This window comes from Garra rufa, chromosome 13 (assembly GCF_049309525.1).
Source record: "Garra rufa chromosome 13, GarRuf1.0, whole genome shotgun sequence".
In the NCBI taxonomy this organism is placed as follows: Eukaryota; Metazoa; Chordata; class Actinopteri; order Cypriniformes; family Cyprinidae; genus Garra; species Garra rufa.
The window spans coordinates 45,123,892-45,150,097 of record NC_133373.1 but is presented as its reverse complement, the minus strand read 5'-3'; the positions used below and the strand labels follow the sequence as shown (position 1 = coordinate 45,150,097).

The window sequence follows — 26,206 nt, the reverse complement described above, 5'->3', positions numbered from 1 at the left end:
GACGCTTCAGCTCATGCTTCAGATTTCCGAGCAGGACAGTTATAGCAAACCAAACTCATGTTTGAGTACTCCAAGGTTCATACAAACGCTGTGATAAAACAAGGCCAATAGAGTTTGACATTGATTTCCAAAGTGGCTGATAAACAGATGTAAACATTGGAGCAGACAAACAAACGTTTAAAAACACTTTTTTATATTTTACTGAGTTTGAATGAACACAAATGATGTCAGGAGATATTAAATACATTATATGTATATTTGATCTACACACTTATATGGTTTGTAGGAATTATTAGTAAAAGTAATGGTTTCTATTTGTTCTATGCAAAAAAAATTGTACGGCCCCCAATCATTATGGGCTCCAACTCGGTTAACTTGTTGATTTTTCTTAAGTACATAACGTTCCGTGAGTATTCACAAGCTGTTTTATTTACGATGTAAACGCTTGGAAATAATATTTAACGTTTTCAAGTCCATTCATTATCTCTTTAATTTGTAGTGAGATAACTGTATTCGCCTCAGATCAAGCAGCATGTGAATCAGTGATCTTTTCCTTTTTTAATATTTGCAGCACGAAATAAACATGAATAAATATTTCAATGCATGTTAAAAAAATTATAAACACGATGTCTCATGAAATCGATCAATCAGAGTTTAAAAAAACATCAGTAAAACATCTTGTGAATAAGTCATGATAATAGTAACATTTAGTCTACCTCAGAAAAGCCAACAAGCCTATAACTTTGCCAACATTGTTTTATTTTTCGCATAATTCAGCCATTTAACTGAGTTGAAGCCTGCGTTTTTATTGCCGTTTTTCATGTTAAATGCAAAGACCACATTAACTTTATGCAATATCACATTATTTTATTACATGAATTGTTTCGTTTTAGTAAATAGTAGTATAGATAGATATATTTATCCTGTCTGTGAGGCAAATATTCGCTGAGTTCGGATCATTTTTGTGAAGCCCTCCTCCTCAAGTCAGAGACTGCAGAAAGCGCATGTCTTTAGCTATTTTACAAAAGCACAAGGTTTTGTTGATATTGTGAGTGCACACAAATAAAATAGACCTTTTGCAGTTCCGAATGATTTTGTGTATTACTCTTACCTTTATGAGTAAAAAATGATGGCGTATTTTAGGTTTCCACTGTTATTAAGAAAAAAATGCAAGTGATTGCACTGGCGCTTTCATGTCCTGTGCAAAGCGTGCATTAGCGTCCACTTTCCGCTCAAACGATTGGATATGCATCTAACAATTAGCTCAGATTTATCTAGATTAAATGTTTAAATTAATATTGTGAATGCATGACGTTTTATGTCTACAGATTTTATTTTAGGCAAGTGGTGTTGATTTGAGAAGGATAAATTGATTAAACATGCTCAACTCATTGCAGCTGGCCGCTTGGCCGTTTCTTTAAAAACAAAAGCTTGAATTTAACAAACATAAAATGTTCCAAACATGTTTCTAAATTCAATTTATTAAGGAACGAGAAAACTTAAAAATCCAAAACTGAACTATTTTAATGGCTGCAGCACAGGTTTTGTTCTGATAAGTTGTCGGACAAGGGCAGGGCTCGGGTCTGAGCGTCTGGGCCTGTGCAGGACTCTATTCTTTCCCTTGTTTCAATTAAAAGTTACCCCTTGGCTCGGGCACGGATCCATATGCTCCTGCATACCCAGACACTACGCCCCTGTTCTATGCTATTTGCCTTCAAATCACAGCATCAACAAAATTGCATAATACAGCATGTTTGATTTTCCAATCTTGCTCAGTCTATAGATTCAGCTCCGGACTTGGCAAAATTAGTTTTGACTAAACAAGGACTTTGTGTCAAACTTGGAGAGGATTCGAGAGATGCACCTGCAAAAAAATTCTCATATGTGACCATGGACCACAAAACCAGTCATAAGGGTCAATTTTTGGAAATTGATATTTATCTATCACCTGAAAGTTAAATAAATAAGCTTTCCATTGATGCATGTTTTGTTAGGATAGGATAATATTTAGCTGAGATACAACTACTTGACAATCTGAAATCTGGGAAAGGGAAAAAATTTAAATACTGAGAAAATCGCCTTTAAAGTTGTCCAAATGAAGTTCTTAGCAATGCATGTCACTAAACAGAAATTAAGTTTTGATATATTAATGGTAGGAAATCTACAAAATATCTTCATGGAACATGATCTTTCCTTAATATCCTAATGATTTTTGGCATAAAAGAAAAATGGATCATTTTGACCCATGCAATGTATTTTTGGCTATTGCTACAAATATATCTGTGCTACTTAAGACTCCAGGGTCACATATGTTGATCTTATAATGAATGCAAGGGCATGGATTACGTTTTGGGAGATAAAATAGACTGCACAGCATTAAATTCAGATGTGTTCAATTCCTGAAATCTGGCTGTGATTTTAATGGCCTGTAGGCAGAAAATGACATCACATCACAGCCCTGACAGCAGCTGAAAACTACTTCTATTCATAGTTTTATTGGACTAATCAGCACAAGCGTGCACAAGACTCTGACCTGAAATCATTGACTTCTGCTGTGGATTATTTTGAGCTTCTGTTTGTCTGTTTTTTTAAAGGAGAAGTTCACTTCCAGAACAAAAATGGACAGATAACTTCATCACCCCTTGTCATCCAAGATGTTTATGTCTTTCTTTTTTCAGTTTGTAAATCATCTGTACATTTTTGTTCTGGAACTGAACTTCTCCTTTAAGGCAGTTTTTTCATGCACATGTCATGCAATTTTGGGCTTTTTGGTGTTTCATAAAGTGTTTTTTTCAGACTAGTTGAACAAAAACATCCAAAAGACACTGTTAAGTGTTTCTTTTATAGCACTTTATCTATTTGTGTCAATAGATTTCAATTACAATGCATATTTTTAAAGGCTGTTTTACCAAAATGAGTTTTTTCTCCTACACTGAGTCATAAATCGTCACTTCAGTAGCTCTTGCACACCAAACTTTACATTTGTATTCCTGTCTGTATCCTGAAGGGTTTTTCTCAGAGGGATTTGTTCAGATATAATTTGCTTGATTTTATACAACATTTTATTCCTCAAGAAATGGTTAAAAATATAGTGTTTCCTGTCTGTTCTAAGTTTATTCTGAATTATGTTGTGATGAAATGAGATACCCAAAATCCCCTCTGTAAAAACATGACTCTAATATATAAATGTGACCCTGGACCACAAAACCAGTCTTAAGTCGCTGGGGTATATTTGTAGCAATAGCCAAAAATACATTGCATGGGTCAAAATTATCCATTTTTCTTTTATGCCAAAAATCATTAGGAAATTAAGTAAAGATCATGTTCCATGAAGATATTTTGTAAAATTCCTACTATAAATATATCAAAATGTAATTTTTGATTAGTAATATGCATGTTAAGAACTTAATTTGGAGAACTTTAAAGGTGATTTTCTCAGGATTTAGATTTTTTTTGCACCCTCAGATTCCAGATTTTCAAATAGATGTATCTCAGCCAAATATTGTCCTATCCTAACAAACCATACATCAATAGAAGGCTTATTTATTGAGCTTTCATATGATGTATATATCTCAGTTTTGTAAAATTTAACCTTAAGACTGGTTTTGTGGTCCAGGGTCACATATATATTTAAAAAAAAATTAAACAAGAATTTTGAAACTGACTTCATCCAGTGTTTACATTTTTGTACTAGAAATGTATGCAAATTAGCACGTTTCATTAAATAATGGCTCATTTGCATATCTAAACTTAACATTTTAAACTTGTAATACAAAAAATGTTTGCAATTATCAAAGTAATCAATCAACTGGGTAAGTAAGGTAATAACTATTAGTATTTTTTTTACCCCATTTTTCTGCAGTGTCTCACCTTAAACCTTTTTTTTTATTAAAAAAAAATGTGCAATTCTGAGAAATAAGTCACAGTTACCAGCTCAGGGTTTCTATAAATTTCAACACTTTTCTATAGAACTTCAATAAGATTAATCAGTCAATAATGACTTTTTGGTCTCATATAGGTCATGTGAACTACTGTTATTGTACTTAAATGGTGTTTTATCTTGTCCTTTTTGGATCTCAGCTGTGTAAATAACTATCGACTTACCTTTCAGCCTAAATAAACATCTTTGTTTGGGTTTCAACATGGGGTCATTTTTAGTCCAGCAGCATTTCATTCTGAAAGAATAAAATAGAGAGATATAAAGCACCCAGAGAACACTGAGAAACAATATAAAATATTATTGCAATTCAAAATAACATTTTTTTACTTTAATATACATTAAAATCTAATTTATTTCTGTGATGCAAAGCTGAATTTTCATCAGCCATTACTCCAGTCTTCAGCGTCACATGATCTTTCAGAAATCAATCTAACATACTGATTTATTACTTTTATTATCAATGTTGGAAACAGTTGTGCTGCTTAATATTGTTTTGGAACCTGTGTTAAAAGTTAAAAAGAACAGCATTTATTCAAGATAGAAATCTTTTCTGACAATATAAGTCTTTACTATTACTTTTTATCAATGTAACAATCCTTGCTGTGGCTATAGATGGATATAGATGACAAAAGAGTCCATTTCTTTTAAAGAGAGAATAAAAGAAAACATTTACAGACCTCAAACTTTGAACGAGGTGTTTATTGTTACAAAAGTTTTTTTTTTTTTTTTTTTTTTTTTACATTTTATTCATCAAAGAAATTAGAATAAAATATAAAGGAGTGTTTTTAACATTGATAATCAGTCAGAATATTAGAATGATTTCTGAAGGATCATGTGACACTAAAGACTGGAGTAATGATGCTAAAAATTCAGCTTTGCATCAGTTTTAAAGTATATTAAAATAGAACTATTTTAAATTGCATTAACATTTCACAATATTACTTTTTTTCTGTATTTTTAATTAAATAAATGCAGCCTTGATGAGCAAAAAAGTCTCCTTTAAAAATCTATATATAACTCCCAGTTATATATATTCCCAGTGTCACCAACAAGTGTCAGTGTTGAGCAGAAATACATATTTTTTTTATCTAGTCCATCTTCAGCTGGTGCTTCATGTGTGTTTTTGCTGTCAAATCTGGACTGAATTTTAACAAGTAAACATCAGAATAACTAGTAATTTTCCAGATGAACACTTACTGCACTGAAGCAGCTTTGGCTTGATTCTCCATCAATCATTTTTTAGTCTCAAATCTGATCATCACTATACATCACTATATAAAAACAATAAAATAATTTTAATTATTAATAAGTATTAAATTAAAATAGTTAAATGTAAATTATTTTAAATAAACTAGGAATGGAAATATATGAAAAGAATTTAAAGACAGGTATTATTTAAAGATCATACAGTCCTCATCAATAGTGAGATTAAAACCTATTTTAGGCTTAATATTAAGAAATGTGCATTGTGCACAAGTAGTACTCCAAATAAAGTTGAATTACAATCTTTTATATCAGTCTTAAATCTCAAGTGATATGTCAGTTGAAATACACTGCAAAAAATGCTCTTCTAGCTTAGATTTTTTTGTCTTGTTTCCAGCCAAAATATCTAAAAATTCTTAAATCAAGAAGGATTTTCTAGACAAGTGAAAATTATTGTCTTATTTTCAGAAAAAAATTAACAAGTCAAAATAATTGGCAAAATAATCTGCCAATGGGGTAAGAAAAAAAAAAATCTTATTTCAAACAGAAAACAAGATTATTTTTCTTACCCCAATGGCAGATTATTTTGCTTGTTTCAAGCACTTTTTTTCTGAAAAAAAAAAAAAAAAATCATTTTTACTCGTCTAGAAAATCGTTCTTGATTTAAGAATTTTTAGATATTTTGGCTGGAAACAAGATGAAAAATCTTAGCTAGAAAAGCATTTTTTGCAGTGTATACTGAGCATAAAATCTATTACTTTTTTAGTAGGGTGATTATATATTATATAACATTTTATTCCCCCCAAAATTTTAAAAATATAGTTTTCTTTCTGTAAGTATTTTCTGAATTATGCAATGACAAAAATTAGATTAAAACTCTTGACTCTAATATGGCATTTGAAACTGACTTCATCCAGTGTTTACATTTCTGTAACTAGAAATGTATGCAAATTAACACAAATTTCAAATAATGCTTCATTTGCATATTTAAAACTAACATTTGAGAAAACTTGTAATACAAAAAATGTTTGCAATTATCAAAGTAATCACCAGTGTTGGGGGTAACACAAGTTACCTAATAATAGTACTTTTTCCAAGTAACTAGTAAAGTAACGCATTACATTTTAATTGACAAGAAGTTACTTTTTCAAATAAGTAACATCAGATACTTTCTTCCCCCATTTATTGATTAAAAGCTCTCCTGTCCCCATGTTGAGAGAAATTGTAAGATGTTACTTTAGTTCTAGAATAAATGTGAACATGCATTAATTCATCTCACTCACTAAAATAAACAGATACAGTGTTCTTCAAAATGAATAAAAACACTGAAATCAACGCAAACCTGCAATAATTAAATACGTTAAATAATTATGTATTTAATCCCATTTTATGAACCGATGTCTTTGCTGCCGACTTTCGATGGTCCAATTCATCCATACTAATAAGCAAAAATGACTCAAGATAATCTAACATTTGTTTTTCTTTTTTTTTTTTTCTGAAGAGTTGACATTTTTTCTTCTGCGGTCAATTTACTTTTCTCTAAGCCTGAGGCTTTTGGTGTAAAAAAGCTTTTACATTTGACAAAAATAGAACTTTTTATACTAAAAACAAACAAGCCCTGCCCAGATTTAAAAAGTAACGCAAAAGTAACGTAACGCATTACTTTCCATAAAAAGTAACATAATTAGTTACTTTTTTAGGGAGTGACTCAATATTGAAATGCATTACTTTTAAAAGTATCTTTCCCCAACGCTGTTTTTTTTCACCAATGTTTCTCCTTAAATATGAGCAGATTCACATTTTTGCTCAAGTTTGAGCCTCTGTATAAAAGAGCCATATATGTCTGATGGATCAAATATGACATTTTAGAGCTCATTGCATGTCTTTTTTTCTATTAGGACTATTATGACTCTTTGCAACAGAGCTGGTTTGCTCATTTCTGTGAAGAACGTGCAACATTGTGCTGAGGCTCTGTTCGGGGGGCGGAGTGAGTGTGTCTTTGTCTAGAGTTACAGAGCTTCATCTGTCCAGAGGCGTATGGGTGGAGAGACTCTCAAATATGTGTGTGTTTTGAGGGAGAGGGAGATCCAGAGCTCTGAGTGACGTTCTCCTGCAGTCAGACGCTCACAGCGGCGTGGACGACATGTTTACCAACGTTGGACTTTGCAACCCAAGACATTGCGAGTGTCTGAACGCATGCGGACGGAGAGAAGAAGGACAGAAGTGAATGAAACAAACATGAAGAGATGAGGATCAAGGAGCACAGGGTGAAAGAGGTGAGTCAGATGAACAAAAGCGTATTTTGTTATTATGTAATGCATTAACTAACAATGAGAATTACATTTTAAAGTGGATTGAAAAAATAATTGGTGTAGGTTTACTTTGAATTGCAAAGTAACATGGGATTAATCTTAAATAGTATATATATATATATATATATATATATATATATATATATATATATATATGCATTTATTTATATATTTTTGTACAGTGCTTTTTGTCATCTTTCTAAACATTAATTCTTAAAAATACAGCTGTTCAATGTTAATTATTTTAGTTCCATTAAATAATGTTAACATATACAACTTTTGATTTTAATATATATTTAAGTGTTGCTGTTTAGTTTTAATAGTTTTATAGCACAGTAGTTGTTACAATATATTCAATTTTAAAACATAAAATAAAAAATATAACAATAAATATACAAATAAAATATATAAAAAATTCTGAAATATATTCATGTTAATGTGTATTTAAGAAAACAAAGTGAGATGTTAATTAAAACTATATTTCAATATTACAATAATTAAATAATTATAAATAATTTAATTAATTAAACTAAAAAAATTACTTTTCTATTTATATAAACTAGAAGTGGCACTATATTAAAATAATTAAATAATATTTATAAATAATACAATAAAATATATTTTTAAAACCTTTTTATTTACATAAACTAGCAGTTGCACTATAGTAAAATAATTAAATACAAATAAAAACATTTAAATAAAACAATTACATTATTATTTAATTATTTAAAAATGCTTTTATCTTCATAAACAAATAAAAATAGTTATAAATAACTAAGCTGGTTAAAATAAAATAATTACATTAAAACTTTATTTACGTGAACTTCGAGTAGCACTGCATTACAATAATTAAATGACAGTTATACGCAATGTATTTAATTAAAATAAAATAATTAAATTACAACTTTGTTACATAAACTAGTAGTAATGTTACGTAATGCATTAACTAACAATGAAAATTACATTTAAGGTACACTGAAAAACTAACTGGTGTAGGTTTACTTTGAATTACACACAAATAATTACTTAATAATTATTTAGTAATTTTTTTATATTTTCTGCATATATTTTTGTAATCTTTCTAAACATTAATTTATAAAAATACAACTTTTCACTGTTAGTTAATTTCAGCTCCATTAAATAATGTTAGCACATACAGCTGTTGATTCGAATATATTTAATATTAGTAAATGTCAAAATTAACATTAAAATTATTAAATAAGATTAATAAATGTTTTGGAAGTATTTTTCATTGCTAGTTCATTTTAACAAATGAAACCTTTTTGTAAAGTGTTGCCATTTAGTTTTAAAACTAATTACACCCATAAAATTTTCAGTAAACACATGCAAACCACACTCTGACATCCTTACCAACATACCCACACAATTATAGCTGCATTATTTTTCCAATTGACTCTATAATAATAGACTATAATATGCATAAGCAGAAAACACAAAAAAGTGAGTATTTCTTTTATATGCCAAATTTGAAAAAAATGGCACAATCTAGTAAAAAATGGTAAAATTTTTAAGTTTGAAGCCTTGCCGATAGAACGAATGCCTATTAGCAAATATTGCATCATTTTATAGTCAAATGGCCCTGGGTTAAAAAATTGCAGTTTTAATGGCTTTCAATGTGGACATTTTTGTCCTTAAGGTCCTGAGTGTGAGTTTTTTTTGTATGGAGGGTAAAATAGATTTTTTTGAAGGAAATGAGGGTGGAATATTAAAATTTCAATAAAAATACACACCTGAGCCAAGATTTATGCAGTTGGCATTAACACAGACACACTTAAAACAAAAAACAAAACTGAAATGGACAAAAATGTCCATAAGGTCGCGCGCACACACACACACACACACACACACACACACACACACACACACACACACACACACACACACACACACACACACACACACACACACACACACACACACAAAAAAAACCCAATAAATATAAAAAGTTACAATAACCTTTTTTTTATTTTTTATTTAGTGGCGGAAATGGACCTCCATAGGTTTTCCAACCCTCGTTCTTAAAAATCTGCTGATATTGATACAAATATATGTACCACATTATAAGACGTGAAGCAGAATTTGTTTATCCTGTCGTTCCGTCCAGATCAAGAATTAAGGATGGAGATGCTTCCAGCTGAATCCACGGACTGAAAGGTGAGATGAATGTGCTGCACAGCTGCAGGAAGAGGATGAGCGCGTGTCTGCTCCTGCGCATGTGTCTCCTTCTGTCTCTGCTCTGCGTCTGCGCTCACGTCTACGTGGAACTCGAGGGTCTGAGACACCAGAAACAGAGCCCACATCACAGGACCGGCACAACGACAACAACAGATGCTGCCAGTGATGCTGGATCCACATGCTGCTCGACGCTGAAGCAACAGAGACGAGTGAGTGAGAGTCTCACATACAATCATCTTCAGACACAGACTGACTAACTCAGCATTTCTCAACCTGTTTGACTTCACAGCCTCTATTGTCAAAAACACTGTTACAAGTAACGCAAGTTACCTAATAATATTACTTTTTCCAAGTTACTAGTAAAGTAACGCATTACTTTTTAATTGACAAGAAAATATCTGCTTTACTTTTTCAAATAAGTAACACCAGTTACTTTTCCCCCTCATTTATTGATTAAAAGCTCTCCTGTCCTCATGTTGAGAGAAATTGTGAGTAAGATGTTACTTTAGTTCGAGAATAAATGTCAACATGCATTAATTCATCTCACTCACTAAAAAACAGATCCAGTGTTCTTCAAAATCATTAAAAACACTCAAATTCAACGCAAACCTGCAATTAAATATGTTCAATAATACAAATATCCTTTATGTGTTTAATCCCATTTTATGAACCGATGTCTTTGCTGCCGACCTTCGACGATCCAATTCATCCATACTAATGACTCTAGATAATCTAACATTTGTTTTCCTTTTTTTATTGCTGAAGAGTTGACATTTTTCTTCTGCGGTCTACTGTACAGACGTCAATTAACTTTTAGGCTTTTGCTGTAAAAAGGCTTTTACATTTGACAAAAATACAACTTTTTATATTAAAAACAAACAAGCCCTGGCCAGATTTAAAAAGTAACGCAAAAGTAACGTAACGCATTACTTTCCATAAAGTAACTAAGTAACGTAATTAGTTACTTTTTTAGGGAGTAACTTAATATTGTAATGCATTACTTTTAAAAGTAACTTTCCCCAACGCTGCGCTAAAACAACATCTGAAGGCTTATCATGGTATTTCTGGTACTTCTGCTGTAATGACAAAGCATTTCATCTACATTAACTAGGAGTGGCGCAATATTAAACTAATAAATAACTCAACTAATTAAAAAAAAAATTGTGCTTTTTATTACCATGAACTTGAAGTGGCACTGTATTGAAATAATTCTAATATTTTAAATGAAATAATTAAACTTTTTATTTACATACATATAGTGGTGCTATATGTGACCCTGGACCATAAAACCAGCCATAAGGGTCAATTTTTTGAAATTGAGATTTATATCACCTTAAATCTGAATAAATGATAAAATATTTGAAATCTGAGGGTGCAAAAAAATCGAAATATTGAGAAAATTATCTTTAAAGCTTTCCAAATGAAGTTCTTAGCAATGCATATAACTAATCAAGAGTTAAGTTTTGATTTATTTACAGTAGGAAATTTACAAAATATCTTCATGGAACATAATCTTTACTTAATATCCTAATGATTTTTGGCATAAAAGAAAAAAGTATAATTTTGACCTATACAATGTATCATTGGCTCTTGCTACAAATATACCCATGCTACTTACGATTGATTTTGTGGTTCAGGGTCCTATATTAAAACAATAAAATAAAATATGTATAAATAATAAAATGTATTAAAATAAATTTATTTTACATAAACAAGGGATGGAACTATATTAAAATAACTAAATAAAAAATAATTATAAATAATTGCAATAATAAAATAAAATAATTAATTTAATTTAAAACAAATAAAATAATTATTTTATTTCAATAATAACTAAATAATGAAAACAAGTTACATTTATTTACATAAACTAGGAGTGGCACTATATTAAAATAAACACAATAATAGAATAAAATAATTATAAATAATTGCAATAAATGAATTAAAATTGAATAAAATAATTTAATTCCATATATTTCAGCTATTGCATGTTCATCAGGGTTCGCACTATTTATTATCAAGGAACCTGCACGACTTTTACAGTTGTTTCTGATTTTTGTTTATTCACAAATAACATGAAATTATACTTCTGACAATTTCCATGGTTTTCCAGTTTTGGAAGTTTAATTTTAATTAAAACATTCCTTAGCATATTTTATAGTTTTCCAACTCTGATTCAACAGAAAAAAAAAATCAAAAATTCAACAAAATGTCAGATTACATGTTTTAGATTATTCTAAAGCTTGTTTTGCAATTTTTAAATAATTTTAATTGGACCTCTTTTTGAGAATCGGTGTCCGCTTGCATACTAAAAAAGCATTACAACTTGTTCATGCAAAGAAAACAAGATCAGACTCTCAGCTGATGGAGAACAGAGCAACTTTAGATACAGTTTACTCCACAGATTCTCATTTTCTCAGTTCTCTTGTCATCCAGAGCCATGTTTTCTCATTTGAGTGCTAACAGAATCCATCAGGACTCTCAAACACATGAACGCACTTCTGTTTCCTGTTTGTTGCTGACTGGTCGTGTCAGAAAGACTCTTACACAAAAGCGTATTCATGCCGTCCTGCTCTTCTGGAGAGCTTCACAGTCTCTGGAGCACAGATGCAGAGCCTGACCTCCGACCTCTGAGTCGAAGCACCACATAAAGCTCCCTTTTTAGTGCACTTGGACTATTAACTGAAACAAAACTGCTGGTCTAAACATGAGCTCATTAACATACGGCCGCCCACATTTACATATTAAAACCTGTTTGGTATTCAGGAATGTGATGCATCCTAATGAACCATGCTCATTTGCATACAGATGTCTTAAAGGTACAGCATCATGAATATTGACTGATGCTGTAATTTGACTTCAGGGGAAAAAGAAAATCCTAAAAGCATTGGAAACGGCCAGAAGAGTATCTGATGTTTAGATAAACTTCTTCTTGGAGTGAAAACACAGATTCAGCATTTTGAAGGGTGGGTTTATAATCTCTATTGGAACCATATGAAGGGCGTGATACATATCAACTGAGACACAAATATGCAACACTATCTCAACTATTCTGTGTTTCTGGTTGAAAAATAAGAGATGAATACTTTTATTCATCAAGGATGCATTAAATGATCAAATATGAGCGTTTATACATTTATAATGTTACAAAAGATCTCTATTTCAAAGTAGATTAAGAAGTTTGTTGACAAACTTTAATTTGGCCTAGCCAGAAAGTCTGAAAAAAGTTGTATAAACTTGAGGTTTTCTGTTTGAAGTAGATTAAAGATTAAAGTTTGAATGTTTTCAAGGCAATACAATCTATCTGAAAAAACAAAAACAAATAGAAAAACATATTGCTAGGGTACCTGGGGTGGTTTCTAGGGTGGTTGCTAGGGTACTCAAAGTGGTTGCTAGGGTGCTGCTATGTGGTTGCTAAGGTACCTGGAGTGGTTGCAAGGGTGTTGCTATGCAGTTGCTAAGGTACTCTGGGTGGTTGCTAGGGTGTTATGCGGTTGCTAAGGTACTTGCAGTGGTTGCTATGGTGTTGCTAAGGTACTTGCGGTGGTTGCTAGGGTACCCGGGGTGGTTGCTAGAGTGTTGCTAAAATACCTGGTCTGGTTGATAGGTTGTTGCTTTGCAGTTGCTATGGTACCCGGGTTTTTTCTAGGGTGTTTCCAGCATGACTAGCATGTTGTTAACATGTTTCTAGCATGATTAGCATGTTCCTAGGATGTTGCTAGCATGATTAACAAGGTGCTAGCATGTTCTTAGCATGATTAGCATGTTACTAGGATGTTGATAGCATGTTTAGCATGTTAGGGCTGCACGATTAACCTTTATCGCATCGATATTGAGGTTTTAACTCCAGCGATAACCTAACCTCAGGAGGCTGAGGTTTTTTCCCCGCCTCTGACATTTGAGTGACAAACCTATTAGCCAATCAAAATGGTCGAATCTTACGTTCCTGGCTTGCTGGCCAATCAGAAATGGCAATGGAAACAAGGTTGTACGCACTGCACCGGCTTTCTGTCAGCAGCAAAGCAGCTAATTTTACATTACATCATATCTGTCCCAAATCTTTGTTAATGTTCATAAAGACTTGACCCTGGAAGTTTAAGGATTGTGCATTTACGCGAAACGTTTGTATTTCTGTAGCTCTAATAAAGTCTGTATGCTTCATATAGAGATATAATTTATGTTTTAGCCTTTTCTTCAGGCCGCGGAAGCATGGCAGTTACGCACTTAATTTCACAATGCCAGTTTTCCTTGGTCTTATTTGATTTAAATAACTGATCAACAAAAATATGAATTAAAAATTAAGACAAAAATTATACAAAACGAAATTCGTTTAAGAAAGGATTTCCCACAAATAAAAACGTACAAAGTTGTCAAAAATTGTATCTGACCCTCTCCAATTCTCCCGGCTTATTGCAGTCCAATTCATACCACGTCGTCCTTCATGACATTTACAAGTTACACAAACTTCTTTCGTAATAAACAAATAATATTTAAACAATGTAAAACAGAAAAAAATTCTTAAATGGCTACAACAATAGGCCTTTATATCGCTCTTTCTCTTTTCTTTTGATCTGTTTAAACTAATCTTTGCCGCTTTTTTGATAATTCTTTAAGTAAACATTTGCCCGTTTTGTGATTAAATAAACTGTTTTAGACTTCCCCTTGAACTACACGCGACGCATCCTGTGTGTGTGTGATACCTGTGCTGCGAGTTGTCCGCGCAACGCAGCGCTGCACTTTTGCACGGTTTCATTAAGGGTGGGTGAAAAATGGATTCTCAGATGCATCGCAATCCTCTTCTCAACGAGCTTGTGTTTTTTCCCGCCTATGGCACGTGTGTTTGCTAGAGACGCGGCGGGCTTCATTGCATAGAATTTGCACTATGAGACATGTGCGCATTGCTTGACAATTCATTTCTGCTGCCGTTTGTAATGCAGTACTATTAGATGCACAAAACACGCGCACTGACAGACTTGTACTTTCTCTTTGTGTTTGTTCATCTTAAAAAGCTCAATTGCAGATGCGGTTAAATGCACTTGCATTTTCTAATACTTTTATATGAAACTGATGTAAACACAGCCAGTTATGTTTAAAGAGCAGGACAAAACATCTGATATATCGAAATAGATCTGTGCATTCATTGAAGCCTGCAAGCAGCCACTGTCATATGTTACTGTCTATTGTTTTAAAAAGTAGCCTGCTTATATAAAAAAAATAAAGTCAATTCTGCACGAATTAAATTTAATATAAAATCTAATTAAATTGAACCTTAATTTTAAGATGGCAGTACTGACATACAGAGATTACAAATATAAACAAAAAGCATAGAAACTGCTATTTTACATATTGTTAAAATGTAAAGATTTATTTTGTTAACATTAATGAACTATAAAATAACTTTAATGATCAATATATAATTCATATTAATATTTTTATTAATTTACAAAGTATGGTTTTGTACTTTTTTAAAAACTAGTAGAGCACTATTTTAGTTTCCTTTCAGTATCCATTTTCAAAAACTATCGGTTAATTAATCGGTATCGGCCAGTGTGGTCCAACCTAGCTATCAGTATGGGTAAAAAACAATATCGGTCGACCTCTAGTTTTTTTAACCCTCGTAAAAGTAACAACATATTTTATTCATAATTTTTGTTTTATGCACTTAATAGTATTGAATGCAAAAATCGAAAATCGCATCGCAATCGCAATATTTGTCAGAAAAAACGCAATTAGGTTTTTTCTCAAAATCGTGCAGCCCTATTACTAGCATGCGTTAACATTCTTAGCATATTTTTAACATGATTAGCATTTCAGTAGCATGTTTCTAGCACGATTAGCATGTTACTAGGATGTTGCTAGCATGATTAACAAGGTGCTAGCATGTTCTTGGCATGATAAGCATGTTACTAGGTTGTTGATAGCATGTTTAGGTTTTTTCTAGGGTGTTTCCAGCATGACTAGCATGTTGTTAACATGTTTCTAGCATGATTAGCATGTTCCTAGCATGATTGACATGTTACTAGCATGTACTTAACATGATACACATGCCAGTAGCATGTTTCTAGCATGATTAACATGTCACTAGGATGTTGCTAGCATGATTAGCAAGGTACTAGCATGTTGATAGCATGATAAGCATGTTTTAACATGATTAGTACATCAGCAGCATGCTTTTAAAATGATTAGCATGTTGCTAGGATGTTGCTAGCATGATTAGCAATGTACTAGCATGTTGATAGCATGATTAGCATGTTACTAAAATGTAGTTACCATGATTAGCATATTTTCAGCATGATTAACATGTCAGTAGCATGCTTTTAACATGATTATCATGTTGCTAAGATGTTGCTAGCATGATTAGCAAGGTACTAGCATGTTGATAGCATGATTAGCATGTTACTAACATGTAGTTAGCATTATGAGCATATTGTCAGCATTAGTAACATGTCAGTAGCATGCTTATAACATGATTAGCATGTTGCTAGTATGTTGATAGCATGATTAGCATGTCACTAACATGTAGTTAACATATTTTCAGAATGATTAACATGTCAGTAGTATGTTTCTAACATGATTAACATGTTACTAGGATGTTGCTAGCATGATTAGCAAAGTACTAGCATGTTTCTAACATGATTAGCATGCTGCTAGCATTTTGCTAGCATGTTTAACCTGATTTAACAATGCTAACAAGAAAAAAATCCAGTGAAAAAACTAGCTAAATCCAGTTGATTCAGTAAAAAACGTTACAAATGATTTCTATTTCAAATAAATCTTCTGAACTTTCTGTTCATCTGTGAATCCTGAAAAATAAAATGTATGACAGTTTAAAACAGTGACAGCAAAAATGTTTTCAATGTTTTCAACACTGATAATAATCAGAAATGACTCTTGAGCAGCAAATCAGAATTATTTCTAAAGGATCATGTGACACTGAAGACTGGAAAAAAAAATCTGCTAAAAAAATCAGTTTTGCATCACAGAAATAAATTATATTTGAACAGATATTCACAAAGAAGAACAGCTATTTTGAAAAACAAAACTATTTCACAATTTTTACAGTATTTTTGATCAAATAAATTCAGCCTTGGTGAGCAGAAGATACTTTTTTGACTTCTTTCTGTTCTGAAATAAAAATAAAAAGTTTAATTTACAATGTAAACAAACTTATTTTAAATGTGCATATATTACCATGTTTGTGAAGGCAAGTTGTAAGTGTTAGTGATTTAAACAAACACTTTTACGTGCATATGATCGTTTGACGACACGCAGCTGGTTTCCAGGCAGACGCTGTTGTATTTCCAGATATCTGGGTTAATGATATTCCCTCATATTCTGAACTTGTCCCACTTCTCCTCAAAAATTCCACTTGTGATGTTTGCCATCAAACTTGTAATTTAAAAATCACAGTTTGTAAATGAGAACTGAATGTGTTTTTCATGTTTCACGGCGAGTGTTTCTATAATATGAGCTCTGAGGGCTTCTGCGTGTCTGTAGAGCGGCAGCAGGAAGGATATCGGGGATTAATTGAAGCCAGCTGTGCAAACAGAGCAGCAGATTCAGCAGATGACGCTACGTGTGTGAGAGAGACTCGCTGGGATTTTGTTGGTCCTAGAAGAACATTAAGACCCCAGAAAGTTATTTATTCACCCATAAAACAGGAAAATAAAAGAGTAGTTTACCCCAAAATCAGAATGAGAGTCCAAACAGCTGATATAAACACCACAATAATCCACAAGTAACCTCCAGTCCATCAGTAAACATCTTGAGAAGACAAAAGCTGAAACAAATCCATGATTGAGATGTTTTTAACTAAAATAAAAGTCCATAATCCAGTGTAAAAGTCCATCTCCTGTTGTCTCTCACATCAAAATCCAGCCACATCTTTCTCTAGAGCTGTTTTGGCTTTGGAGATGGACTTGTATTTTAGTTAAAAACATCTTTATGAAGAATTTGTTTCAGTTTTTGTCTTCTCAAGATGTTAACTGATGGATTGGAGTGGTGTGGATTACTTGTGGATTATTGTGGTGTTTTTATCAGCTGTTTGGACTCTCATTCTGACGGCACCCATTCACATCCATTGGTGAGCAAATGATGGAACGACACATTTCTGGTGAAGAAATCAGATTTGTAAAAATGTGTCATTCGATCACTGTCTCACCAATGCATGTGAATGGGTGCCGTCAGAATGAGAGTCCAAACAGCTGATATAAACATCACAATAATCCACACCACTCCAGTCCATCAGTTAACATCTTGAGAAGACAAAAGCTGAAATAAATCTATCATAAAGACATTTTTAACTAAAATACAAGTCCATAATCCAGTGTAAAGTCCATTCCCTGTTGCCTCTCACATCAAAATCCAGCCACATATTTCTTTAGAGCTGTTTTGGTTTGTAAACAGTACTAGATTTCTCCCCTGATTAAGACCAGACCACTTTTTCACTGGAGGAATTACAAATTCCTTGTATGCGCAATCATACTTGGCAATAAAGCTCTTTCTGATTCTGATTCTGATTCTGAAATGTGTCATTCCATCACTGTCTCTTCCGATTGATGTGAATGGGTGCCGTCAGAATGAGAGTCCAAACAACTAATAAAAAATCACCTGTTTTTTCTCACATTATAAAATCCAGCCACAAATTTGTTAAGAGCTATTTTGGCTTGTAAATGGTGCTTGATCCTTGCAGACTTCTCTCCTGATTCAGACCAGACCACTTTTTCACTGGAGGAAGTGTTATTATGGATAATGGACTCGTATTTTAGTTAAAAACGTCTTAATGATTAATTTATTTCAGCTTTTGTCTTCTCAAGATGTTAACTGATTGACTGGAATGGTGTGGATTATGTTTTTATTAGCTGTTTGGACTCTCATTCTGACGGCACCCATTCACATCCATTGGTAAACAAATGATGCAATGACACATTTCTCCAAATCTGATGAAGAAACAAACTCATCTACATCTTGGATGGTTTGAGGGTGAGCACATTTTCAGCAAATTGTTCTTATTGGCGGGAACTGCTCCGTTAAGAGCAGCGCAGATGTATTACAAGAACGTAAACTCTTAATGCTCATCATAACTAAACAGCAGACAGAAAACAACCTTGGGAGGATAAGCAACGCAACTCTTTCTTAAACAACCCAGATGTTGCTCTCCAGTTGAACCAGGTTTGTTTGACATTTGTAAGAAGGACGGAAAAAGTGCAGTTCTAATAAAAGCCACAGCGTCATCTGGAATTTGTAACTAATAAAAAAACTCTGGAGTGAAACAAGCTGGAAATAGACAGGCTGGGAGCAGCTGAATCAGTCCTTTCAACTCTGAAAAGTTTCTAGCAGACTTGAGGAAATGGTTCAGAGCGACAAAACATTTGTAATACTTTCAGGTCATGGTCTCAATGGTGCAAAAGGTGACTCCCGTGAAAATAAGTCGACCACACCCAAACTTATAAGCATGGCTTGAAAGGCTCGAAACTATGCTGATGACCCATACCGAGTTTTGTAACGATACGTCAATGCTTTAGTAAAATATAGCATTTTATTACAAAATTCAAAATGGCTAATGCCCAAAATGACTGACATGGGAAAAATGGGTACCATTCCACTTGGCATGATGCACTGAATTTTAAAGAGACCAGTTTTGTAATTTTTGGCCAAACCACTGACAAGTTATAATGAAAAATAGCCATTTTTCATTTCTCCTGACCACTAGATGGCACTACGCCGAAACACTGCAGGTAGCCTCAGGTCATGCTTGTTATAACACACACCAAGTTTGGTCTTAATACACCAAACAATTGCAGAGATATAGCCTCTATATAGCATCTATTTTTGTGTGCTTTTCATATAATTTGCTCGCGCGTTATTCGAGAACAGTTAAACCAATCAACTTGAATTCCATAACTTATTGCCAGCATGGTCTGAAGATGATCTGAGCCTATTTTGGTGAAAATCAGACAAACCGTCTAGGATGAGTTAAAAAAAATGAGGTTTTACAAGCTATTAAATATATATAAAAAACTAAACCTTAAAATTTTTACATTTTGGTGTCCATTTGACTCGGCATGAGCCAAGGATTCAGAGAAAAAAAAAAGAATTTTGATTTTGAACTTGTTTGCACATTATTCAAGAACGGTTTGACCAATCAACTTGAATTTCATACGTTTTTGCCACTCTGCATGAGCCACGGATTCAGAGAAGAAGAAGAAAATAATAATAATAATTTGTTAGCATGTTATTCAAGAATGGTTTGACCAATCAACTTGAATTCCACAACTTATTGTCAGCATGGTCTGAAGATGATCTGAGCCAATTTTGGTGAAAATCAGACAAACCGTCTAGGATGAGTTCGAAGAATTAATTTTTACCAACTATTAAAAATAGAAAAAAAACTAAACCTTACGATTTTTACATTTTGGTGTCCATTTGACTCAGCATGAGCCAAGGATTCAGAGAAAAAAAAAGAACTTTGATTTTGAATTTGTTCGCACGTTATTCGAGAACGGTTTGACCAATCAATTTGAATTCCATCAATTTTTGCCAGCAAGGGTCTGAAGATGATCTGACCCAATTTTGGTGAAAATCAGACAAACCGTCTAGGATGAGTTTGAAATATTAGGTTTTACGAACTATTAAAAATAGAAAAAAAACTAAACCTTACAATTTTTGTAAGGATTAAGAGGAAAAAAAGAATGTTGATTCTGTGCCTTACGGGTCAAACGTTATTAGCATAAAGAAAGTGACACTTTGGACAAGTGGTGGCGCTAGAGAGGTTGAGTTAGAGACTCCAAATTTGCTATAGTTATTTTTGAGACTATCCTCTATCAGTGTGCCAAATTTCACAACTTTCCTGCAAACAGTTCTATGGGCTGTTATAGACTCAAAAGCGGAAGAAACGGAAGAAGAACGCCAACAGATAAAATTTGTGCTTGGCCCCTATATATAGTCAAAATATTAATAAATACAGAAAATAATACGTTTTTCTACTCCACATCTTCACTAATGAATCTTAAGCTAATAAGATCCATGACAAAACCTCATAGACAGCAATGGAGAAATTTGATCAAGTCTCCTGAGGGAAAACAAACAAGTTTGTAACTGAACACCAGAGATGTCTATATATTGAACAGACATTATTGTACATCACAGCCTCATTTTTATTCAATCCACTGACATGTGTTTTCACTAACCGTGTTTGTGTAGATTCCTAGATGGAAGATCGAGTTGGAGCCGTGGGCCGCTGAGACTCGTGGTTTACGGGAGGAAGCGGATCGATTCCTCAGATACATCTCCACACCTCAGGTATGATCCCACTGTTTACAAATAAACACAGAGTTAATTCAGTGTATGATCTTCAGTGTGTTTGCGTGTGTGAAGGTGTCCTGCGAGAGACCTGCATCTGTGCCGCCCGTCTTCGACACAGAGCATCGTGGGTCATGGGTCCTGTGTTTGGACCAGAGGTTCAGTCTGGCACAGCGGATCGCGTCCAAACACTGCCGCATGTATTCACTCAGGTCAGTCTGTCAATGAACATTTTAACCTCTTTGTTATGATAAAAATCTGAGTTTGAGCTTTATGTTCCAAGAAATGGACCTTAGATTTAATACAATTTGACAAAAACTCACACGATAAAAACTAAAAATCAAATCACTCACAGGTGAACCAGTGGTTATCATATTAAAGCTTTAATAACTCATGATGCACTTTCTGAGTGTGTTTGTGCATGTAAATGTCTGTGAGCACTAGAAACAGCACAGATCTGTTTCAAAACCTGTCTGACAGGCAGATGCATGTGTATTTGTGCATTTACATGCATTCACATGCATTCATGCAGATCAGTGTGAAGCTCGTGTTAGGATCTATGCTGAATCAGACAGACTTTATTCTCATAATTTCGACTTTATTCTTAAAATATTTCGACTTTATTCTCAAAAAATTTTGACTTTATTCTCTTAATTTTGACTTTATTCTTAAAATATTTAAACTTTATTCTCATAATTTCGACTTTATTCTCTTAATTTCTACTTTATTCTTAGAATATTTCTACTTCATTCTCAAAATATTTCAACTTTATTGTAATTTCTACTTCATTCTTAAAATATTTTGACTTTATTCCTAAAATATTTTGACTTAATTCTCAAAATATTTCAACTTTATTCTCATAATATTTCTACTTTATTCTCAAAATATTTCAACTTTATTGTAATTTCTACTTCATTCTTAAAATATTTTGACTTTATTCCTAAAATATTTTGACTTAATTCTCAAAATATTTCAACTTTATTCTCAAAATATTTCAAATTTATTCTCAAAATATTTCAACTTTATTATTGTAACTTCTACTTCACTCCTCAAATATTTTGACTTAATTCTCAAAATATTTCTACTTCATTCTTAAAATATTTTGACTTTATTCTTGAAATATTTTGACTTTATTCTTAAAATATTTCTACTTTATTCTCAAAATATTTCAATTTTATTCTAAAAAATATTTCTACTTAATTCTCAAAATATTTCGAGTTTATTCTCAAAATATTTCCACTTAATTTTCAAAATATTTCTACTTAATTCTCAAAATATTTCAAGTTTATTCTCAAAATATTTCCACTTAATTCTCAAAATATTTCGAGTTTGCTCTCAAAATATTTCAACTTTATTCTCAAAATATTTCAAATTTATTCTCAAAATATTTCAACTTTATTCTTGTCATTTCTACTTTATTTCTAAAATATTTTTAATTTATTCCTAAAATATTTCTACTTCATTCTTAAAATATTTCAACTTTATTCTAAAAAATATTTCTACTTTATTCTCAAAATATTTCGAGTTTATTCTCAAAATATTTCCACTTAATTTTCAAAATATTTCTACTTAATTCTCAAAATATTTCGAGTTTGCTCTCAAAATATTTCAACTTTATTCTCAAAATATTTCAACTTTATTCTTGTAATTTCTACTTCATTCCTAAAATATTTTGACATGATTCTTAAAATATTTCTACTTTATTCTCAAAATATTTTGACTTTATTCTTAAAATATTTTGATTTTATTTTTAAAATATTTCTACTTTATTCTTAAAATATTTCTGCTTCATTCTTAAAATGTTTTGATTTTATTTTAATTATGACTTTATTCTTGTAATTTAAATTTTACTCTCAAAATATTATTACTATTAATCAAAATGCTAGAAACAGCTCAAAGCTGTTATAAAAACAGTCTGACAGGCAGATGCATGTGTGTTTGTGCATTTATACGCGTTCACATGTATGAATGCAGATCAGTGTGATGCGATCAGCTCGTGTCAGGATCTGTGCTGAATCAGCTAGATGTACTGCTCATTATCATCCTCTGTGTGTGTGTGTGTGTGTGTGTGTGTGTGTGTGTGTGTGTGTGTGTGTGTGTGTGTCTCATAATGCATGCATGTGAAGCGCTGTCTGACAGACTCCTGCCCTGCAGCTCCTTCCTCATCATGCAGTCAAACTCCATTAACACACATTATTCATGCAGACCGAGCAGCGGCTGAAACGCTTTAGACAGTTTCCTCGTTAATCAAAGATCTGTTTCAAAATGTCAATCTCATGAGGAATTGAGAATGAGGAATTTTAACACTAAGAAAGAAGCATCAGGGTTATTAGAGTTACTAAAACCCCACAAACAGAGATGTTAATTTAAATAAAATAAACTTCAAAAGAAATAAAATAAAAAATGTAACTTATTCAGCACTAAAGTGCCACGTAAAAAAAAAAATAAAAAAATCTAAGATTACATAATGTTTCGAGAATAAAGTTTAAATATTTTGAGAATAAAGCTGAAGTGTTTCGAGAATAAGGTCAAAATATTTTGAGAATATTTTAAGGCGTTATTCTCTAAACATTTCGACTTTATTCTTGAAATATTTAGACTTTATTCTCATAATTACAACTTTATTCTCAAAATATTTTGACTTTATCCTCTAAATATTTTTGACTTTATCCTCTAAATATTTTTACTTTATCCTCTAAATATTTTGACTTTATCCTCTAAACATTTCAACTTTATTCTCAAAATATTTGTTCTTGATATATTGAGACTTTATTCTCATAATTTCGACTTATTCTTAATTTATTCTTCAAATATTTCAACTGTATTCTCAAAATATTTTGACTTTACTCTTGAAAGACTTTGATGTTATTCTTTAAATATTTCAACTTTATTCTTGTAATTTTAAATTTGTATATTTCTTAACGTGCCACTAAAACATTGTAATTTTATTTTTTGTCAGTACAAAATTTCTTACTTTCAATAAAGTACTAAAATAACTAATAAATTTTTTTCGAAAAACAGAAAATCTAAAAATAAAAAATGACAAAAATACAAAACAAAATTACTAAAATTAAATTTAAATGAAATTTAAAATTTAATAAAATATAAAAATCCATATTAATCCATGTTAAAAACATAAAAACCATATTAGTGTCTCAGTGATGCTAAAATAACTTGCTATTTTTGCATTTTGACATTATTTTCATGAAAATTAAACATTATCCCCTAAATTCTCATTATTGTAACATCACAAAAAAACATCAATACATAAAAATCATACATTAATAAATACAACATAATATAGTAGATATAGAATGATGTAAAATTATGATAAATGTAATCACAAAAAAGGGATAAATAAATACAATTATTCCATGCATACATTCTAATACATAAGTACATTGGCTTCATTTTCTTTGTAAAATGTAATTTATTTTTTCCTTTTACATTTTGAAATGAAATATTCCTGACCGTTTTCATAAGATTCATCCAAAACCCAAATTCTAGAGCAAATCCCACGACATTAAACAGACACAAGCCAAAGTGCGTATTACACAAGTGCACTCATTAGTCAACATGACAGCGACAGTTCAGTGACCAGCGCGGTGATAAACAACGCTCGTGTTTGATTTGTGTCATCGAGTCTTAAAGACACAGTAGCACTGCTTCTAAATGTGAGTTTTCACAGAATAAACAATGGCTCCATATTCTGGCCCAGATCTCAATAACAACAGCCAAACCACAGCCTGTGAATCCTCAACCGCTCCAACTCTGTCAAAGTTTCCAGAGCACCTCGAATGATCCCAGAAACCCTGTATCATCTGCAAACAGTCTACGATAAAGATCTGAATCTTCAAGCAGATCTGGATCATTCAGTGGCTCAGGACGCGTTACAGAATGAATCATTCATGAACGTCTGTCGTAAGCCAGAGAATCGCCTCAGAAATCGTTTCTCAAGCACATTTGAAGCCTGCGGCGAATCCCTCCAGCTAAAACACACTCAGATCACACTTGGATTTCCATCCGAGACGCTGATTTATTCAAATTGTGAGTCTGGTAATGTTCTCCAACATGATTTATAAAACAGATAACTGAACAAACTCATAAAACAGCCATTAAACACATAAATTAAAAGAAATGGTTTGCCCAAAAATGTTAAATTCACCTAGATCATCCAAGATTTTAAAAATTTAGCATTCCATCCATCAATGGATCCTCTGCAGTAAATGGGTGCCGTCAGAATGAGAGTCTAAACAGCTGTTAAAAACATTACAATAATCCACAAGTAATCCACACCACTCCAGTCCATCAGTTAAAATTTTAAGACAAAAGCTGAAACAAATCCATCATAAGACATTTTTAATATTCTATAATAATGCTTCGTCCAGTGAAAAAGTCAGTCTCTCGTTGTCTCTCACATCAAAATCCAGCCACATATTTGTTTGGAGCTGTTTTGGATTGTAAAAGGTGCTTGATTTATTCTCTCTTGATTCAGACTAGATTACTGTTTTTACTGGAGGAAGCATTATTATGGATTATGGACTCGGATTTTAGTTTTAAGGACGATTCAGTTTCAGCTTTTGTCTTCTCAAGATGTTAACTGATGGCCTGGAGTGGTTACTTGTGGATTATTGTGATGTTTTTATCAGCTGTTTGGACTCTCATTCTGACGGCAGCCATTCACATCCATTGGTGAGACAGTGATGGAATGACACATTTCTACAAACCTGATTTCTTCATCAGAAATGTATCATTCCATCATTTGCTCACTAATGGATGTGAATGGGTGCCGTCAGAATGAGAGTCTAAACAGCTGATAAAAACATCACAATAATCCACAAGTAATCCACACCACTCCAGTCCATTGAGTAGACAAAAACTGAAACAAATCCATCATAAATATGTTTTTAACTAAAATCCATAGTTCATAATCCATAATAACGCTTCCTCCAGTAAAAAAGTCATTTGGTCTGAATCAGGAGAGAAATCTAGCACTGATTACAAGCCAAAACAGCGCTATACAAATATGTGGCTGGATTTTCATGTGAAAGACAATAGGAAATGGACTTTTACACTGGATCATGGACTTGTATTTGAGTTAAAACCCTCTTAATGAAGGATTTGTTTCAGCTTTTGTCTTTTTAAAAATGTTAACTGATGGACTGGAGTGGTGTGGATTATTGTGATGTTTTGGACTCTCATTCTGGCAGCACCCATTCACATCCATTGGTGAGACAGGGATGGAATGACACAT

The 26,206-nt window shown here is 32.4% G+C and overlaps 1 protein-coding gene across 1 annotated transcript in view; it reads left to right on the top strand.

Moving 5' to 3' along the window:
* The first annotated feature begins 7,216 nt into the window (after window positions 1–7,216).
* The window catches only part of LOC141348573 (probable methyltransferase-like protein 24), a 31,258-nt gene continuing 12,268 nt past the window's right edge, over window positions 7,217–26,206 (top strand). Inside the window, exons 1-4 of the mRNA XM_073852851.1 lie at window positions 7,217–7,419; window positions 9,581–9,860; window positions 20,854–20,952; window positions 21,028–21,164. Of these exons, the coding sequence (XP_073708952.1) occupies window positions 9,636–9,860; window positions 20,854–20,952; window positions 21,028–21,164 (461 nt within the window). The 5' untranslated portion in view covers window positions 7,217–7,419; window positions 9,581–9,635. The remainder of the gene's footprint in view (window positions 7,420–9,580; window positions 9,861–20,853; window positions 20,953–21,027; window positions 21,165–26,206) is intronic.